Genomic DNA, 22,097 nt, shown 5'->3' on the forward strand with positions numbered 1-22,097 from the left:
GGAATGCTTCCAAAAGTGGAAACACCATTAGAGTCAGTGCTGCAGTCAGAAGGGGACAATTTTGATGGAGACCCATAACAATAGCCTACTATAGTACTGCTGTTTTGAAATTGCAAGCCCAGTTTTAAAACTTTCCAATCACACCGCATACTTCCATGTTATAAGATAACATTCACTAAATTTTAAATAGAGAATTAAGTACTAACAAATAAATATTTTATACAGATATCAAAAAACAATTATTACACAATGCAAAGATTACAACAGGAATGATAGGTGATATGTGGACAACAAAGAAGTCTACTATATCATTTCCTAAAAAGATTTAGGAAAACCTTGATCAAAGCAGCATCGCAAACCTATTGAAATAATAGTGACAGATTAAGAAAAAAATAAAAAATAAAATAAGTAACAGTATAACGTAAAAATTTCCAAGGCTTTAAATGAAAATCCAGGATCTTTTAGTTCATGTTACTTAAAAAGTAATCGAAAAAATAATATTGGTTAATTAAATGGTTTTCTTTAAATTTAATTAAAATATATTAATTAGGTTTATTACATGGCCAGATAATTTATTAAAATTACAGAAGAAAAATAACATCTTTCCTGGTAGACTAAAGTAATATCCATGAAAATATACAATTTGTTCTTTTTTCTAGTTCAATATAAGTAAATGATTTTTTTTAGCAATGAATTATTTTTTACGTTAGCATTTTTATTTAAATAAATATCAGGATACAAGGTTCATGTTTACCCAAGTAACAAGTAAAATATTCCCTTTTTTAAAGTCCATTTTTTATTTTGGAATCTTGTTGCGAATTTTAAAGTAGCTTCAACAGATAGCAATGTCATAGGATCCAAAACCAATATCAGATACTGCTTCAACATGTGGTATTACTATTTGAAGGAATAAGAGCTTTTTTTTCTTTTTGAATCTCTTTTTAACAATATATGCTACAGTATTACTTCAAATGTAAACTTTATCACAGAAATATAACTCCCTCAAAATGATAATTTATCTTCAAAACATATTTTTTTTTTTATAATTAAGCAGATTAAAATGATTAAAGAGTAATTAAAGAACCTTTAAGCAACTAAAGATACAATTACACTGAGAGTGCATTTCAACATGTGCTAAATATTAGGAAATAATAGATTAAATGATTATTCTAAAACAAAACTAACTTAAAGTTAGGAACTTAGACCCCATATTCTTTGTAATAATATTATAAAAGAATTTTCTAGACGTTACTAAATTTTTTCATATCAATATACATATAAAAACTACAAATACAATTAAGACAACAAAAAAATTATTTTATTAAAAATTAAAAATATCATAATAAAATTAACATAAATGTATTTCATTTTATGATGCTATAACATTCGTAGACTGTCAACCACCTAAAGAAGGTAATATACAAATGTTAATCTCATTAAATCTAATTTTTCACTCTTACTATTCAACCAGTATCTAATGTTTTAGTTATAATGTTGAAACATACAAGGGAAGTTCATAATCCCAAAAATTATTATTCATAAATATTAAATACAGATAATATTTTACAAATGAAATCAACAAAATCTACTACTTTATACTTTAATAGTCAATGTAAAAATTGAATTAAAAAAAAATGGTATTACATTAAAAAAACATCTTACCCTTACTGAACTATTCATACAGAAAAATGGACATGCCTCTGTTTTAAACTGTTCAGTACCATACTGCACAAAAATACTGATCTCCTTTTTTACCATTTATTTTTATATGGAATTAGTTATAACACAACAAATATAAAATTATTAAAAAGTAAAAATTTCTTCAGCTAAAATATCATATAATAAAACCATAGTTATCTACATTCCACCCATCCAGATTTTCAGATTAGTTCCTGTCAGTAAAAATATTGAATGTTTTTGCAAGAAAGATCATGAAACAAAGGGAACTTCTGTGGAAAAATTATTTTTTATAGCAAGAAGGTCTTAAACAATACACAATATTTTCTCTAAAGAACCATCATTTTTTACCTATTTAAAAAAAAAAAAAAAATTTTTTTCACTACTTTAAATTATGTAACTGTATTAAGGACCTATAAAAAAATATTTTAGTAATCTGTGAACATAAAAATTAATCATTCCAACAATTAATTATCCTCATCAATATTCCAGCAAAAATCTAAAAATAAAATCTATTTTTTTTTATGACAGAACCATGTAATTTTTTTTAAGTCTGTATGAGTAATTATAAATAAATATAAAAAATATAATACTAAATTGTAATTTCATATGTAAAAAACGACGTCACTTATTGATAAAAAAACTAAACTGACATCTTTATTACCTAAAATTTTCAACATCTAGCAAAACTATTCCATCTAACTACCACAGACAAAAGAATTAAATATTAACTTAAAATATTTTTTTTATTTTTTTCATACAGACGTTTGTGCATATGCAAGTATGTATAACTGACCAGTATTTGGTTTTATAACTCTGGACCCCACTGACTGATTTTCTTTAAACTTGGTGGACAGATACTACTTTTTAGAGAGGGAAAGAATGAATTAAATCTTTACAAAATTTGAGAAACAGCGTGAGGGTGTTATGGGCAAAATATAATTTGAAATCTTATTGGGGGGACTCTAACAAAAAACTTTTCCTAGAAAAGTTGAGTTTTTTCTCAAGATTACAAATAACCAAACGTTTGTATTTATATTCACCCTGAAAAATGCTTCTTTTTCTTTTTTTGTGGTTCTTTATTTAGATTTTGGTTCAAAAAAGGAGTTAATTGGAGTATTTTTGTATCTATATTTTTAACATTAATGTCTTCAAATCACTATAAAAGGTTTTACTCATTCCACTCCAATGGTATGAGGTAACAAAAAGTATTCTTTTTTTTAATATTTAAAAAGTCTTTTAAAATATATTTTAAATTAAAATCTACCTTGCAAGTTACCCATTACACTTTACATTTAAAATTTAAATATGTTAATTTGTTAATAGCCCATACTCTTAGTATTTCTTGAGAGAAAAAAATGGCCAAAAACTAAAAAAAAAACACAAGAAAAAAAAATGTAAACATTCTCATTGCACCAATTCAGTTTTTATAAAACAAGTAATTTTTATATCAGCCTGAAGGCCTGAGCATAGAATACAGTAGAGAGGAAATCTTAATTTTTTTTTGTTGAAAATGTCAGGAAAAACAGAGATCTGAACGTAAAAATTTATAAATTGAAGCTTCCAATCAACAGTATCATAGTTTTATGTTTATGGTCTTATATAATTCAGGTTAATGCATTTATTTTTTTATAACATAGATTTCAATTTTGTATCTGAAATGATAGCCAACCAAACAGCAAGTATAATAGGTTTGCTTAAAAAATAGTAATATAAATTTTTTTGATACAGTACATCAGAAAACGAGTTATTGAAATTAACGCAAGAAAATTTAAAGAACATTTTGATGTATAACAATCACTATCAATAAAATATGTTTTATTCATACTTAGAAAGACATTTATTTTGAGATAAATAAAAACTGTTTTCAAAATTAATTTGAGAGCTCAAAATCTTTATATTTTTTTATGCACAATTTTTTGAGCTGTTCTAATATAATAGAATTATTAAAGATTAACTTAGTCCAAAATGTCAAATCTATATTCATACTGATTTCAAGTTATTTTCATACTAATGATAAGTTTGTTTATAACTTAATGTTTATACATGATAATTTATATCCACTTCTTTTTAATCAATCCATTTACTTACTTATTAAACCTAACATTATTAAATGATCTGTTTCATTTTCAATATGATATGTGGTCACAGGTTAATTTAATACTTCATTCTCTGACAAAAAAATGTTTTAGATCAGCAACTGATAAATAAACTAATTTCACTTTCTTTTTTGGCGATTCATTATTTTTCTGTTTCTTATTCCTTCATTAGAAATATGATTAATAAAAATGTTAAGTTGAGATTGATAAATTAAATGTAGTAACTAATGAATTTATGTGCAGTGCAGATGATTTCATCTATTCAGGTGATTAAATTCAGCCGACAACTTTACATATCCTGCCAACTTATCTGGTAACAAAAATTGACCATGAATTTAATGTGTTTATAATAATGCAAATGCATGGAGATGAAAATTAAAAAATCTATTTATCTCTTTTATATTTCATGTAACAAAAACATTAATAAAATAAGTAAAATTTCAATTTTATGTTAGGAATCAGTAATAAGACTCACTAAAGCAGAATTCTACACTGCATATCCAGTACCTGAACTTTACCATGCATTTATCAGTTTAAGTTATATAATTATATAACTTATTAGTTATATAATTGTATTACACACCCAATCATGGCTGAAAGAGGAAAAATAAATTTTATAACCCATAATTTACAGCAAGGTAATGCAAGAAAATGATGATTTGTAGAAGAGTTAAACATTTGTGCTTTTACAACATCAATATGCATAAATGTTAAAGTAAATAATTAAGATTATAAAGGTGCTAATTAAGCTGCAAATTGCATAAATAGGCTTTTACAAAACACAGATCACCAGAGGTGTGCTTTTGGCAGCATAGCAATTAGGTAATGCAGGGGTAGTATGGAAAGTATTATTTTTTAAGAATAATTAGATTTAATCCCAAACTTATCAGGGAAAGTGAGAAATTAAAGTGGATTCCCACTACCTTCTTCACTGCGCCGAATATACTAGTCCAACTGAATTCAGTTACCCTACACAATCTTCAATAAGTTAACCGCAGAGGCCAGCTTTGAAGAAAGCAATTCTGATTGGTGCCTCTTGTACCTCAGATGCTCTAGATGTATCACGGAAATATAACTATATAATGCAAGAAATTAATGTACCCTTTAAATTGTAAAACAATGTATTTTAAATACAGCATAAACTTAGAAGGATAACAGACATAACTAATGAAATTTATTAACAGTTTATGAACAATTCTATGAAATATAAAATTTTTTGTAAGGGCCTAATTGATTTTTTAATGGGGGGGGGGGGAAATATATAAATTCTATTAAATAAACTACCTAGTCCACAATATTGAGAAAAGACATGTCTTACCTAAATTTTTCATGAAAGTATTTTCACGGGATCCTGCATCCTCATTTGTGATTGAAATAATTCCGTTATTGCAGATCAATCAATTTTCATGGCATCTCACATCCTCAATTGGTATTGAATTCTATAATTTCAGTTCAACTTATCTAATTACTGTGCTTTGGTGGTTTATATTTCTTGTATATATATATATATATATATCTCACAGACCATAATTTTTAGGGAAAAACAATCTTAATAAACTTTTGCCGATCACCTTGACAAAGTGTTAGCATCACAGCCTTTCATCCAGAGGTTTTGTGTTCAAATCCCAGTCAGGCATGGTATTTTTCATACGCTATAAATTTACATTTTCATAGGGCAAAATCACGAAAGCAGTCGATGCCCATCATCTCAAAAAAATTTTTTAAATAAAAACAAGTCTGTTAATGATTTATTGTGATATATTAACAATAAACCTGATAGATTTCAACTTTTTAAAAAATGATTTGTGATCATTTTCAAATTAATTTACTGGAAACTGACTATAATTATATGTTGGTAATGTCTTAGTTCGTCCAATTTATCAATTATGATGGATAAATATGTAAACAAAAAGATACAATTTTATTTACAATATATATGTTGCACTTACAACAATAGTATATAACCAAACATCACTTCTGGGTACAGAGTAGGGACCAATATACCTGCGTGTTATTTAATTAATCTACTAAACCACAGAGGACAGCATTTTAATTGTGCTTAACATTCATAAAAACAAAGAGTATTCAAGAATACACTTTCAAGTGATTAGTAATTTCTTATAAAACACAAAAAGTGGTAAACAAATATTAGCTGAATTGCAACTGATATATATGTTAGTGTTCAATAGTTTTATTAATGAACAAACTACCAGATTATTTGGATGGTAGGATTGACAATTTATTTTGTCCTTTAGTTATATTTGATTTGAGCGAACAATACTTTACTGCATATATGAAATATTATCATAAAATAAATATTTATTCTGATATTTATCTATATATGTCTGCTTAAAAAACAGTCATCATTAAAGCTATAAAACTAAGCATCATTTTCATTTCACAGACTCACAGTCTATGTAAATAAGTTTGATTCTTCTGTTTAATTTTAATCATGTACTGAATTCAATTAAGGATTATAACCTTTAACATTTTTTATGGTTAATATGCAAAACTAAACATTTGTTGACAGAACTACAAATGTTTAGTTTGAAAATTAATAAATGAACACAGAAAAATAATCAAACTGAAACAAACTTCTTTCTAGAGGACTGTTTAACATAGATATGATATTAGCTAATCTAAATTTTTAAGGTATTATAATGGTTAAAGAACACAGAAGTTAAAATAAAACTTTATAATAATTAATCTTACAAATTGGAAACTTCAAACATATGGATTAAAATTAAATTACCCTAGTAAAAAACATTTACATAAAATAACATATAAATATAGATCATAGAATCATGTTTAAAATTATTAACTTAATAAAAGTTTTAATTCATTATTCTTCAAAATAATCCAGTAAAAATTTTAATGGTAGAATGAATTACACTAAATTTATATTTTTCATTGGAATAAAATAAATAGCACATAGCTTATACACAAATTACTTTTGAGTAAAAGACTATACTTACAATAAATAAAAAAAAAATAAACAGAAAGACCTTAAAAAAGATCTCAAGTAATAATCTTAAACAAAACTTCCACGACCTGAATTCATAAAAAATGACTACAAAAACATAGCTCTAATTAATGATACTGTTATCATTTTTGATTTCTTTGACTACATCACTCAATCTTTTCATATAGCAATTAAATTATGATTTCAGTTTCAATGAAATAATAAATGACCAAAATCTTACCCTTAATATTTTTTTATTTTATTTTAAGATTCATACATACTATGAGAATGGAGGTGTTTATATAATTTAAAGTATTATTGATTGTATTTCCATAACTGGAATAAGTTTTACAACTATTATGGGAAGAACTGAAAGTTTGGGTATATACCATAATAAGGAAAAATAATTAAACTATATATATAAAATGTTCTATCACAGATTTAACAACAAAAATTAGTAAAAGTCTCAAATTTAAACACTGCTTCATTCAAAACAAACACAACTTTGAAAATCACTAGATGAACACAGAAAAAGTATCAAACAACAATAAACTTCTTTACCTTTGGGGGACTGTTTGACATAAATATGAAATTAGCTAATCTAAATTTTTAATGTATTTTAATTGTTTGACTTCTTTAAAAACACTTTAGTTAAAATACGACTTTATAATAATCAATTTTATAAATTGGAAACTTCAAAAATGTGAATTAAAATTAAATTACTCTAAACATTAAAAATGTAATGTAAAATATTTTTATCATCACTGACAACATGAACTAATATATATCAAAATGCGAACAAAAATTATATTGTAGTAAATCAAGATTTAGGTTTACAAACGTTAAAAAAATGTTATATCTCATTTAAAAATTGTTAAAAATTAAATTTATGGTTAGCAAATCATAAAATTAAATTTCTCTTAGATTTAATGTATGACAGATTATGTAAAACATCATTATGTCAGGGATCAATGCTATAAAGACAATCTGCAAGAATTTAAAAAGTGTTCTACAGTGCCACTGGAGGAAGTTCTTGGTCCATGAAAGATCTTCATCAAAAAATAATGACTGAAAATAACTCATTAATCTATTATTTTAAAAATACATAATCAAAGATAACATAGCATTATAAAAACAGAAAGTTTTTTCTACGAGATAAGATGAACAGTACAGAGAAAATAGTAATGTTTTATTTTCTAAAGTTGTTTACCCCTCACTAATTAAACTGATTTTTTTTTCAACAATAAAATAATATTTTCAAATAAATTTCTTCTTTAAATACATAATTTGTTTTACATATAACAGATGAATTTAAACTGCATTTTTCATATTTCTAAAAAAAAAATAAAAGACATTCATTATCTATCATCTTGTAATCAATTGATCCCATTTAGAATAATAATTAAATTCCCAATTACAATAATTAAATTGGTTGCTAAAAACTTGTTAGTCAAATGAAAAAAATAAAAACTTTGACACAATAGAAAATTAACAAAAATAACTTTTACATATCATATACAACTCAGATAATTTAAATTAAAAAAATTATATATAAATGTGATATGAAAGCCCTTTACTGACCTGGTAATCTAGAATGGAAAATCCTAGGCCACGTTCACCTTTTACCAACTCGATGATATGAGGTTCTGAACTCCACATTGCTAGTCCTGTCAAAGGTTCCAGAGATCGTGATTTTAATTTTGATAAGCTAGTGTCCGTTGTAGCAGTTGCAGTTGCTGTTGATGCTAATGAACCATCTGATTTTGCTTTTACTAATCGTTCCATAGCTGGTATCAAGTTTTGTAAACTGCCTCCAAGCAAATTCTAAAACAAATTAAAAAAATATATTACAACATACTATTAAAAACTCTTGATTAGTGTTTCATGACAACTATTATAGTTCATATTACAAACAAAAAGCTGCATTTAATGACTTGTCTTTATCAACCGATGTTTAAATCTGAGCCAAATAAAACATCAAATCGTCTCTCAGGAACAATTAAAATTAAGAATAAGAAGAACAATGCTGAACTGAAATTGAGTTCAGTCACTATTTTGAGGCACTTATGTATGACTGTCACAATAATATGATGTGACTGGCTTAATCACTTTCCCCACAATGTATTTAATTTCTTTATATTAAAAGAGGTTTTAGATATTTAAAAATAAATATCAAATTAAAACTTTTGTAAAACAAGAACTAAACTATACTTTAGTAGTTAATTTATGAGCCATTTTGCAACAGGTGGAAGTTAAAATAACAATAATTTCATAACCATTATTAATAAAAATTCTATTTCTTTATAAGTGATACCAACTAAAAATAAAATACAATGTTCCCCAGTTATATCATGGGTATATTATTGACACTGCAGGGGATATTGCAAAAAAATACAATGCAATGCAGTTGGAAAAAGTACTTAGAAATTTTGTCTCAGGAAAATTTTAAAACATAAAAAACATGCCAACTTTTGATCTGTTGACACAAATTATAACAAATCAATTGAAAAACATATCTGAATACTAGATTTAATATCTCTTGTGCTACACTGAATGGATATCAACACCCAAAATCAATCAGTATATCAAATAATGGTTTATGAAATTATAAAGAATGCAGTTCTAGAAAGCAAGGACCGAGATATTAGTGATGATGAATATAAGAAAAAAAATTAAATTACACATTATTTTTAAATATTAAAAAAAATTACACAACCAATGTCCTTTCAGTCCAAGAACTTTTTAATCGAATAAGAATGGCAATGATTCAAAGCACATAAAACCAATAATTTTGTAAAAGTGTCATCATAACATTAATGAATCAAATGTCGTATTTTTCAAAGTAAACTTAAAAAACCACAGACTATTTCAGATAATAGGGTTCACATAGAAAATTAGAAATCAAACGCTATAGCCTATTTACTATGAAATATTTCTTCAAACTTAAGCAATTAAAAAACATTTATTTTTATTACTGAAAAATAAAATAATAATAAAAATAATAATAATAATAATAAAATAATAAAACAAAAATAATAATAAAAAAAAAAAAAAAAAAAAAAAAAATCGTTCACATGTGAGAGCAAGTTTTCAATAGTCTGTGACTGTCTGCCAAGTGGAGTTGCTCTATATTGTTTATAAGGCATTCCATGGGGGTATTCATGATGCTTGTTAATCATGTTCTGCAATTTTTGAGATGAATGTTTGTATTAAATTTTGTTCCTTCTAATGAAAACTGCTGGTGCAACATTAGTGACATTTCAAAATGCTTTAATATGGGAAGCTTAAAGTAAAACACAGGTTTACAAGTGAATTTATGTTTCACACAAAGGGAAAAGTCACTTGCAGACCAACTAAGATCTGGCTGTCCCTTCCATAATTAAGAATGACAGAAAACTTGAAATAGTTTCACTTTATAAAGATTGTCATTGTATTACTGAAGAGTTTTCTGTGCGACTTAGAATTCTTGCCAGGAAATTTTAACATATAATTTGAGCAAGAAAAGGGCTGCTTTAAAATTTGTAAATAAGTTGCTCACACATCAGAAAGCCAGTCATGTTAATGTGTGCCATGATTTGAAGGATCGACTTTGAAGTGACCCACACTTTCTAAAGTTGTGACAATTGATGAGAGTTAGTGGTATGGTATGGTTGTGGCCTGGAAGCAAAAAAATTAAGCCAGTGGAAATCGCCAAGTTCATAAAGTCATAAAAAGTTCATAAAAAACACAGTGAGTTCAATCAAATGTGAATATTGACTATTTTTGTGTAAATGGAATTGTTCACAGAAAAGTTTTTCCTTGTAGAGAAGATCAGAAGAGAGACTGCAACAAAAATGCCTGGTGATATGAGAGAATGGTGAGTGGTGTATGCACCACAACAATGTCCCATCCGTACCGCCCTTTTGTATCATTCATTGTTTACTGAAAAACAAGATGACTCTATCTAACCCTCCATTCCTGCACGATCTTACTCCATCTGACTTTTCTTGTTTCTGCCTATGAAAAAAACTAAAAGCAAAATATTTTTCATACAATGAAGAAGTCTAAGATAAATCATTCTATATCTTGGGCAACATTCCTTATCAGGAATCCAAAAAATGTTTTCAGAAGTGAAAAAATGATTGGGATGAAGTGCATTTAGCAATGTGGAGAATACTTTGAAGGAGATTAAAATTTTTCTTTGTAAAAATAAAAAAAGAAGTTTTTTTAAAACTATTATGTTATTTTTGGGTACTGTTTGTATATTTTATTTAATACCTAACTGATCCTGTTTATTGTTGAAGTATCCCACTGATTTTACAGAAACAAGATATTACACTGTTATTTAAAATACAGGTACTGAAATCTTACATTATGGAATTACAGTGGCATGTTAAAACAAGTAATGGCAAATTGCATATTAATTTAAGTTTATTTTGTCAAAATGATCCATACTTTTCAAATAAATAAAGCATTTTACTGATATTATCAGCTTATCAATATTATCAATTGTAGAAATAACATGAAGTTACAAAGATAAAGTGGGTAGAATCTTTAGATAGCTAGTCTATCTACTTAATAGAAACAAATCATACAAATCTAAATATTGCACCAATACCCCCACTTAGTGTTAATTAAAGAGCAGGTGATATGATTTTTAATCTAACACTTAAAACATTTGTTATTTACAAAATATTCTTCTTTTTTCCTGTTTAGCCTCTGGTAATTACCGTTCAGATATTACTTCAGAGAATGAATGAGGATGATATGTATGAGTGTAAATGAAGTGTAGTCTTGTACAGCCTCAGTTTGAACATACCTGAGATGTGCGGTTAATTGAAACCCAACCACCAAAGAACACCAGTATCCATGATCTAGTACTCAAATCCATGTAAAAATAACTGACTTTACTAGGACTTGAACGCTGGAACTCTCGACTTCCAAATCAGTTGATTTGGGAAGACGCGTTCACCACTAGACCCCAGGTGGGTTTATTTGCAAAATATTAGGTCTGAAGTACACTTCAAATGAGAAATCAGAATGTACTATTGAGACAAAATAACCATGATCAGGTTAAATAATTAAATACCCTGTTTCCTTAATAGATAAAAAAATTTGTCTAACAGCCAATGAGAAACAGCCAAAAGAAATTAATTATTAAAGATTTTTTTTCAATAAAAAAAAATTAAATAAAATAATCTTTATGGTGTACCATAAAAAAAAACTACTGCATTTAAAAAAAAGAAAAGAAATATAAATTCTATTAAATAAACCACCTAGTACAGAATATTGATATAAGATATATCTTACCTTAATTTTTCCTGAAAGTATATTCATGTAGTCCCGCATCCTCAGTCATGATTAAAATCCTGTTATTGCATTATAAAAATTTAAACATAAAAATACTAAAATAATGAAAATTGTGTATTAATTTACACAAGTGCTGCTATCTGTGACAGTTTTATAAGATCATCTCTCTCAAACATGGCCTGATGGTTTATCAAATTGAAATTTTGTTTGTATTTATTTATGTAATATTTTTCTAACATATTTAATTTTATGTCATCTTTATTAATTTCTAATATTTCTAAATTGTGTTAATATCTGAAGCAAAATGTTTATTGTTTATTAGATGGTCTGTCATTTTAGATAAACTTAATTTATTATTTTTTTATTTTCTATAATGTTCAAGAAATCTAGTTCTGAAGGATATATTTTTCCCCATCTATAAATATCATCAAAATCAATACATTTAGTTTTATAAATTCCACACAGATTGTTTATTTTATTATTATTATTTTTGTTTTTTTATTTTATTGTGTGGTTACTAGGTTTGTATGCTGGTTTAAATATTTCTATTTATTCTAAATTTTAGTAATGTTTTCAATGATATTATTAATGTATAAATACTTTATGTACATTATTTTACTCTTTTGTGCCTTATGTGTTGGTTGAAAGGTAGTTATTTTGTTATAAACTGCAATACATAGCAGCACTAGTGTACTTAACATGCAATTTTCACTGTTTTAATATTTTTATCGTTAAATTTTTACCATGCAATAACAGAATTATTTCAATCATGATAAGGATGAGGGATCCCGCAAAAGTACTTTCATGGAAAATAAGAAAAGAATGTCTATTTTAATATTCTGTGCTAGGTGATTTATTTAACAGAATTTAAATATAATTTAATAGTACAGAGGAATAAATGGATCTTAAAGAGGTTAATTTCAGTAAAATAATATATATATAGAGTAACTTACTCTAGCTGCAAATGCTGCTCTATCTTGTGATGTATCAATCAATCGATATGGTGCAGCATCACCCTTACGACGTGCACAGACCATTCGTACATGTACAGGCAGATCTTTCAAGATGGTAACTACTTCAATATGGTTCATTCCTAAAAGCCTATGACCATTTACCTAAAATGAAGAACATAACAATTACTGACAACTCAAACAATTATATGATCAAAAAAAAAAGAAAAAGTTTTTGTAACAATTACAAGAAAAAATGTTACGGATAAAAATAATATAAACCTTAGTCAAATTGTAAATCTACAAAAGACATTAACAAATAATCATAAAATATACTTTATGTAAGTAAAAGAGTATAGATTTAAAAAAGTTATATTCTATTAAATCTAATTACATAATAATCTCAAAATAGCCTAAATACATCTAATGAACAATAATGAAACTTTAAAAGAATGGTCATTGATCCAAGAAAATTAAAAACACATAAATATGTTAATCACAATTAATACATATATTAAGCATGAAAATTAATATGAACAGAGGGAATCTTTTGTTTATTTCTATGTTGTGACCAAAAACCTAAGTTATCTATGTAATGTGAGATTATTTGTTTTTTTATTATTAAATAATTTTCATTTTATACTGTTTTGTGAAAGTCTATTTCACAAAATTGTGAATAAAAGTTCATAAAAATGAATTTTTAATGCAAAATCATATTTTTGGATTTTTTTTTGTTCGTGTGTCTTGAATACATAATTTTTTACATAACTCAAAGAAAGCTTTTGAATTGTTTTTCTTTCTGTACGTATATGAAAAATATCTTCTAAATATGTTGTTGGACCAGGGGCAATGAATGATATTTTTAAAAAATTTAAAGAAAAATCTCCTTTTCACCTCAAAGGAGAGGCAAATGAAGCCGTAAATGAAAAACTACTTCAACAAAGGATTGGTTATTAGGGAGAAAAAGTAAACTTGATCCAAAATTATCTGCTGTGGACAAATTGAGAATTAGCAGCCAATGGAACAAATTTATACATGACAACTGTTCAATGCCAAATTCTTGTACTGGATGGAAAGCTCATTGGCCAGCTTAAAAGCAGCTTTTAACACCATCAATGTAAAAAAAAAGAAAAAAAAGCTTTGTGCCAAAGAACATGCACTAACTAGGCCAAAGAAGACTACAAAAATGTTATGTTTTTCAACGAGTCACATTTTTATGTTCTAGGGCTAGTGGTTCCATATGTTAGAAAAGCATCAGATGGAAATACACACCACTAGCTCATATCCAACAATCAGTTAAACATCTGCAGAAAATAAATTCTGGGATTGTTTCACAACTTCAAAACAAATTCCTGCAAGGCAACGGAGTGTTCCAACAAGATTTGGCACCATCCCATATTACCAAAAAAAGTGGAAAAGTTTTTCAAAAAGCGAAACACTAAGTGCTCTTGTGACCTGGCAACTCCCCAGACTTAAACCCAATTGAAAATTTTTGGGCAATAGTCAAAAAACAACTCTCAAAAATGAATTGCATCATAAAAGTTGACCACATTAAAGCAATAATATCAGTATAGTTTCATAATGAAGAAATAAAAAAAAGTGAAGTACATTATTAAATCAAGGCCAAATCATGTATGTGAAGTGATTAAGAATAAAGGACATATACTGATGATAAATATACAGGAATATACAAATAAACAACATACACACAGGTGCGAATGTGTTGTGTGCATTTTTATATGTGTATATTGTGTTACTTGTATGTTTTATATGTTGTTTTATTTTATACTTATACTTACATATGTGCATTAAAAAAAAAACAGTTTTAATAAAATTTGGAAAAAAGAGAACAAATAACAATTTTAGAAATTTGTTTAGTGTTTGTACCAAAACTGTTCTCCTCATGAAAAAATTTCAAGTACAAAAAGAAACTAATATTTAAAAAAAAAATTTTTTTTTTTAATTAAACTATTATTATTTCTATTATTATTAAACAGTAATATTATTACTATTAACTATTACTATTTCTTTTAATATTAAACAACTCAAAAAAATAACTTATATTAAATAATTTTACAGGTAATATTTATTTTTAATCAATGTTCTTTCCTCTTTATACAGAACCAAGTAATATCTTTTGTTTATCTAACTACTTATTTTATAAATTTATTAAAAACAAAAAATAAATCTGTTAATGAAGATTTATCAATGACCAAACAATGTTACTAATCAAGTTTGAAGGTAATGATTCAACTTCATAAAAATAATTCACATTCACACTGATACAAATATAAATATTTTATATTTTTAAATGAGTACAAACCTCTAAAAGTTCATCTCCAGAACGTAACTTGTTGTTTTGACCAACAGGACCTTCAGCCAAAATAGAACGAATGTAATGGTGCGGCCTAACTTCTTGTCCACCTTCAACATCAACTGTACCTTCCAAACTGATACCAAGTCCTCCACCTTCACCAAATTTACATAACTGACCAACCTGTAAAATTATGCAGAAAATAAATAAAATGCTCTGAAAAATACCATGATACAAATTTGTATAGAATAAGATAATTATAATACTAAAACTTCTTGAGAAATAGAGTAAACAATATCCCTAACAAGTTGGTTTCTTACCAGTAGCACATTACAGGATACCTATAAAATCTGGAAAATAATATGATGAAGAATCAAAGCTACATTTAAGTCATCAAACTTAGACAAAGATAAAGCAAAATGAACTTATTAGAAAGATTTTGGAAAAAAAATCACCAATTTTTATTAACATATGAAATTGTTATCTGTAACAATAGTGACACTGGAGATTTCATAAATACTACCAATTTTTATGATAAAATGAACCATATTTAATCTTAATAAACTTTTGCTAGTCATCGTTGGTGCAAATGATGACTAGCAACGGACTTTTTTGTTTTGGTACTGAGATTCCAATTATTGTAGTTGTCCTTTAGCCAGAAACGTACACGTTATAAAGATATGATCAGAAACATTATTTGATTACACTGATAAACATAATTTTTGTTTCCTGGCATGCAATACGTGATTTTAATCTGTTTTTTTTTTTTTTTTATACTGAAAATAAATATAAACTCAGAATCTTTCTATCAGCCACCATTTATGAAAAATGTTTAAATTTTAATTAAAGGATTTTTTCATTTTTCAATTTGTAGTTAGCATTTTAAACTCCTATGTTAGATAATTTTTTATTGTTTAACTTGGTTAACGATTTGTAAGGTATAAATAAACAATACTAGACAAAAAATTATATCATATCATATCATAGTCGCATTATCATATCTAATAATGAAGAATGAGCCTTCATGGACAAGATTAATCATGTCTGTACCGGCCAAAACATGTAGCTGAAAAATACAGCTGTGTTGTTTGTATTAAGCACTGGATTTAAGAATGAATTAATTTTGTTCAGTCTTATTACTGTCTAAGTTTGTTAACAGTGTGGTGTCATAATGCCTCGAAATTGTGTAAATGATGAGGATACCATTTGTTATGTATGTGGTGAGTTTACTGTAAAATCAAATAGAAAAAACATTACACCTTTAATTAAAAAAACATATCATTTGTACTTTCAGTGTAAAATTGGTGATCAGGATAAGACGTGGGCTCCTCATATAGTATGCACCAATTGTTCTGTATATTTAAGATGATGGCTGAAAGGTACACACCTGAATAGGTGTGTATCTTTCAGCCATGAATAGTAGCCGTTAATAGGTACCGTTGGCTGAATAGGTACAACAAATGGCTTTGCCATTTCGTGTAAACCAAAGGATCATGTAATCAATTGTTACTTTTGTTTAACACGTGTCAGGAATTTCTAAAAAATCTAAACATACTGTAAAATATCTTTTATTGCAATCTGCAATCAGGCCTGTGCCTCACAGTGAAATTATTTCAGTTTCGAGACACCTGCGAATGTATGTTTCGAAAGCAGCGATGAAGAATCAAGCAGTACTGAAGAAGACAACAATGATTCTGATTTTGAATTATCTTCCAATAAGCCACACCTTATATCACAAATTGAATTAAATGACTTGGTTAGGTACTTAAATTTATCAAAAAATTTAGCTGAACTGTTAGGATCAAGACAAGGTTGGAATTTACTTAATAAAAATATAAAAATTTCAGGCTTTCAAAACCGACAAAAAGAACTTTCTCAGTACTTTATTGATGAAAATAATTTGGTTTATTGCATTAACATTGATGAGCTTATGTTACACTTAGGACAAGTCATAAACCTGAGGACTGGTGCCTTTTCATAGATTCATCCATGTATAGTTGAAAAGTGGTTCTACTACACAACAGTAACAACAGTAATAAATATCCTTCGATACCAATCGCTTATGGTATTAATTTGAAAGAGACATATGATGTGATCAAAGACATTCTTGAAAAAATAAATTATAAAAAACACAGCAATTTTTGTACATCAGGCAGAAATTTCCAAATGCAAGTGAAGGAAAAATTAAAGAAGGATAATTTGTTGATCCTCAAATAAGAGAGTTGGTCTAAGATGATGTATTTAACTCAACGTTAAATAATGCAGAAAGTGCAGCTTGGGCTTCATTTAGATGTTTGCAAACATTTTCTCGGCAAACAAAAATCCGACAATTACCACAATATTGTTAATGAACTTCTTACTTCATACAGAGCTATGGGGTGTAATATGTCTTTGAAAACACATTTCCTCAGCGCATATCTGGATTTTTTCCTGATGTACAGTGATGAACACAGTGAACGTTTCCACCAAGATATTTTAGTGATGGAAAGCCACTATAAAGGGAAATGAAATACTAACATGCTACCCGATTACTGTTGGACATTAATTCAGGATGCACCTGAGGCTATTTATAAAAGAACAGCATCGGTGAAATCATTCTAACACAGGTATGGCCGTGCAAAATTATAAATTTTACAGATTTTAACTATATTTTCCCTTAATTTTATTTTAAGCGTAATTTATTTAAAACTAAGGGCGATAGAAAACTTGTGTTTACAGATTTGTAATGTACGCAAAAAAGCAATTCAAGAAATGATATCACACCTTGAGAATCATTAATTTTTTTTTTTTGTCTAGCAGTGTTAAAAGCATATCAAATCATTTAATAAATTAGCAATGTGTGTTTATATATTTTGTAATGTTCAAGTAGGTCATCAGTATAAGTAGATTATCTTCACAACAGTTGAAATATATTTGTATTTTTAAACTGATTCTATGAAGAAGTTGATAAACATCAAACATCTATGTTACTATGTACTGTATCCTTTTCAAGATATTTTTACCTTGCCCGAAGCAGTTTAAATACTCCTCTGGTACTGCATATTCTGATGTGTGTCTTTTTGAGTAATAACTTTGTTTTTTCCCTACCATTTTAAAAATTACATTATATTAAGCCTATTAACTATAATGAATTTTTTGTTTATAAGTTAGTGCAATAAAGAATCCTGAGTAAGATGTTATCTAATTAGTGACCCCAATCTACCTGATGGGTAGATTTTCATCACTTTAACCCTTTTTTTACCCTTCATTTCATCTTTCCCATTATCAGTTCTGTGGTTGCATCTCTGATTATTAGAGTAATTAAATATGCATACTCTCCCTGGCTAATTGTTATATAATAAGTAGAGAAGTATTAACTACTTAGGCTACACTTTGCATACTCTCTAATCTACTTTTATCCTAGATCAACTAAAGAAAAGTTAAATCAACAAAAAGAAAAACAGTAAATACATATGAACCAATCTTTTGTAAATATACAAAACATCAGACAGGCAAACATCTGACAAGTTTCCCTAGGTAACCCTAGGTAAACATAGTAGTTACGTCTTCATTCAAGTGGATCAAGCTGTTGTTCTAACAAGTGCAGACACAAATAATACAGCAGCCAACCAGTTGATATGTAATATATCCATTGAAAAAAGATAAGAAAAGAGGATAGAAGGATGGAGAGGTTGACCACTCCATAGAGGGACTATGTGATCTCCTTAGGCGATTGGGATCGTGTAACTTTCACATTTTTTTTTTATTATTTACTTGTTCATTAAACAGAGAATCTAAATTGTTTTCTACCCAAAGACAAAAGTACTATAATTTTCCTATTTGATACTCTTTTATAAAAAAATTTCAACTATTCTAATGTTGTCGATTTGATAATAATGATTTTTCCTTTAAGACAACAACAATAATATAACTTTATGAATTAAAATTGAAATGAGTAATATTCAAAATACTTCTATAAATTGTTACTAAACAGAAGTCAGTAATATTGAATTTAGGATCTATTTATTTACTTATTTAAATGAATAGGCAAATTTATTATTTAAATAAATAAATAATTTAAATACTATTTAAGTACCAGTGTCTTCACATTTACAATAATACAATGAATATTTCAGATTAAATTGTCTTGCAGATAATCTGTAATACTTCATCTTAATACTATCTACAGGCTGTAATAAAATATAAAACAGCTACATAAAATGAAATTCAGAGCATAATTTTTTTATTATTCATTTTTTTTTTAATGATTACTATCTCAAGAAACATGAAGATTGTCGGTAATGAGAATATAGATTTTCACATAAAAATTATAGCTTGTGAAAAGTGATATGCTGTAATAATAATAAAAACAATGATAGATTATTATTATATATTTTTTAACAATCAAAAGAATTACTAGGCTTAATTATGAAGATCATTAGCAAAACAAAAATGTAGGGTTAGTTTTAATTGATTTTTTTTTTTTAAGTTTTCTTCTATTTTTCAATTTAAACCTCAGTATTGGCTTATAAAAGAGATATCCAAGTATATACTTGGACTGAAACTCCACATTTTAAACTCCAGATTTTAAAACACATTGAAGAAACAGAGTACTTATTATATATTTATAAAACAAGCCTTAAGTAAAAATAGTTTGCTGTGTAAATACAAGTTTAGAACAGAATAAACATGAAATCACAAAGATTAAATTTGATTTCGTCCAAATTAAAAAAATAAAAATTGTATTTTAAATGTGACAATGAAATTCTTTAGTAGTAAGGATAAGTGAATGAAGAATAGAAAGATAAAAATTTATAGATATTTGAAGACTATGGTAACAGAAAACTGGAAGAGCATAATGCAAATAAAAGGAAGGAATAATACAGTAATTGTTAAGATCAATATTCATTATTTTATTTATGTAGGTCTATGCTCTCTACATTAACTATTCAGATGATGAGTGTGTTGAGTAATCTGTGGATCATAATCTAAAAGTAAACAGTTTATAAAAGGTTGAGTGATTTAAAGTGTTATGATATGAATCTTTGTTCACATTGGTTTTCTGTTTATTTTGAAAGTGCAATTTACTGGTTTTTATGATGGTAAGACATACATAAAATTTACTTAATATTTGTATTCCGCTGTGAAGTTTAACTTTAATATGTGTTTTATTTTGCTTACGTAAGGTAATCGTTATTCACATTGCCCAATGTTGTGTTCTGCAATTTTTTTTAAGTAAAATTATTAAAAACACCACCTCTATAAAATCTGATTTGGTTTGTCATTTCTTAAGTTTAATCGTTTTTATCACTATCACCAAGAACAAAAACATAATTATTGTATTATGGATTACATAAAATTTAGGTTTATTTAATCTATAAATTTCAATGTATATTTAAAAAAAAAAAAATGTTAACGTCTTCCTGCAAGAAAAGTCATCTCAAAGCTAAATTCTGGATGGGTTTTTTCTCATTATACATTTAAACCTTTGAATAGGATGTCCTTCTTACTTCCCTCCCTTTTTTTTTATTCTTCCATCATTTTTTCTTGTTTTGATTCTGTGGATCTGGATAAGACATTCACTCAGACCAAGGTGAAGCATTATAGATTTGTGAAGGTCACCAATGGTATGACCTGGTAGGATGGTTCCTGAATGTCAACCTGTCTAGAATTTTTTCCTACCCTGTTACTGCACAACAACCGTAATAGATAAAGTAAGTCAAGTTAAAGGCAGGCTAACTAACTCAGTACAGTACAATTAATAAAATTCAACTTACCACAATCTCAACATCAGGTCCCATAATTTTACTCCATTTAGCTTGGATAGCAGCTTCAACAGTTGGTTTTAATGGACCTTCATAATCATTATCAATTAGCAATTCTACATCTTCAAGATCCACTTCTGTATTGGCAGCCTCATGTAAAATCAAAGAATCCATTGTTGTCTGAGACTCTGCTTCTGGCTCAACTTCTACCTCCAACTCAGCTGTTGATTCTCCATCCTAAGAACAAATAAGAATAAAACAATAATCAATATCACTACTTTTTCATTTATTGATGTAAATTTAACCACATTGATATCTCTAAAAACCTTATGAAGTCAAATTACTTGACTGAAAGAGTAACCAAATATATTGTACTGTCAATGAAGCAGAAAATCTCATAAAAAAATAAAAATAATGTTACAGCAAAAAATAAGACATTTAAATAATATTTGAGAAACAACATAAATAATGGAGATGCAATTATTTATTTGTATTCACAGCACAAATTACTATCCCTTTAAGCCTTCTGATTATTTGACAACTATTGACAAATTTTCTGTTGAAAATCCTCTTCGGTTACAAAACGTAATATCACTATTACAAAGATATGCCATGACTAGTTAACTCAATAACAAATTCTCAATACAGGATCAGTTTTGTTTTATGTAATTTCATAATAAATAAATGCCCTACAGGAATAGATCCTAATTGCTACTAACCACTACAACACAATTACTTAAGATGCAGCAAGGAAACAGGCCATGAACCCAACAAGCCAAATGAACAATGTAACAGTCCCAAGAGATATTGCACAGAAATTCTGTGAGAAAGATTCAATATAGTTCCAAATAGAACCTAATGATAAATATAGTCGATTCAAATTCTTCCTTTCTTTTCATTCTACTAATTTTTTATCTTATCTTTCATTTTATAAAACATTTACAAGAAAAAACAGTTTAATAAAAATAAAAAGCACACACTAAAATTTATTTCCATTCTCGGACAACCTCTAAAAATAATTAAGACTATATAATTAACAGTGGCTAATAATAGTTTCTTTCA

General features: G+C 27.0%; 1 protein-coding gene across 1 annotated transcript in view; it reads right to left on the reverse strand.

The window, feature by feature from the left end:
• Positions 1–22,097, reverse strand: part of LOC142321587 (multiple PDZ domain protein-like) — a 1,133,813-nt gene that overhangs the window by 775,672 nt on the left and 336,044 nt on the right. Inside the window, exons 13-16 of the mRNA XM_075359801.1 lie at positions 21,048–21,272; positions 15,301–15,474; positions 12,981–13,142; positions 8,320–8,562 (exon numbers count right to left, since the gene is read on the reverse strand). Coding sequence (XP_075215916.1) covers positions 8,320–8,562; positions 12,981–13,142; positions 15,301–15,474; positions 21,048–21,272 — 804 coding nt within the window. The remainder of the gene's footprint in view (positions 1–8,319; positions 8,563–12,980; positions 13,143–15,300; positions 15,475–21,047; positions 21,273–22,097) is intronic.

This window comes from Lycorma delicatula, chromosome 3 (genome assembly GCF_047948215.1).
Source record: "Lycorma delicatula isolate Av1 chromosome 3, ASM4794821v1, whole genome shotgun sequence".
Taxonomy (NCBI): domain Eukaryota; kingdom Metazoa; phylum Arthropoda; class Insecta; order Hemiptera; family Fulgoridae; genus Lycorma; species Lycorma delicatula.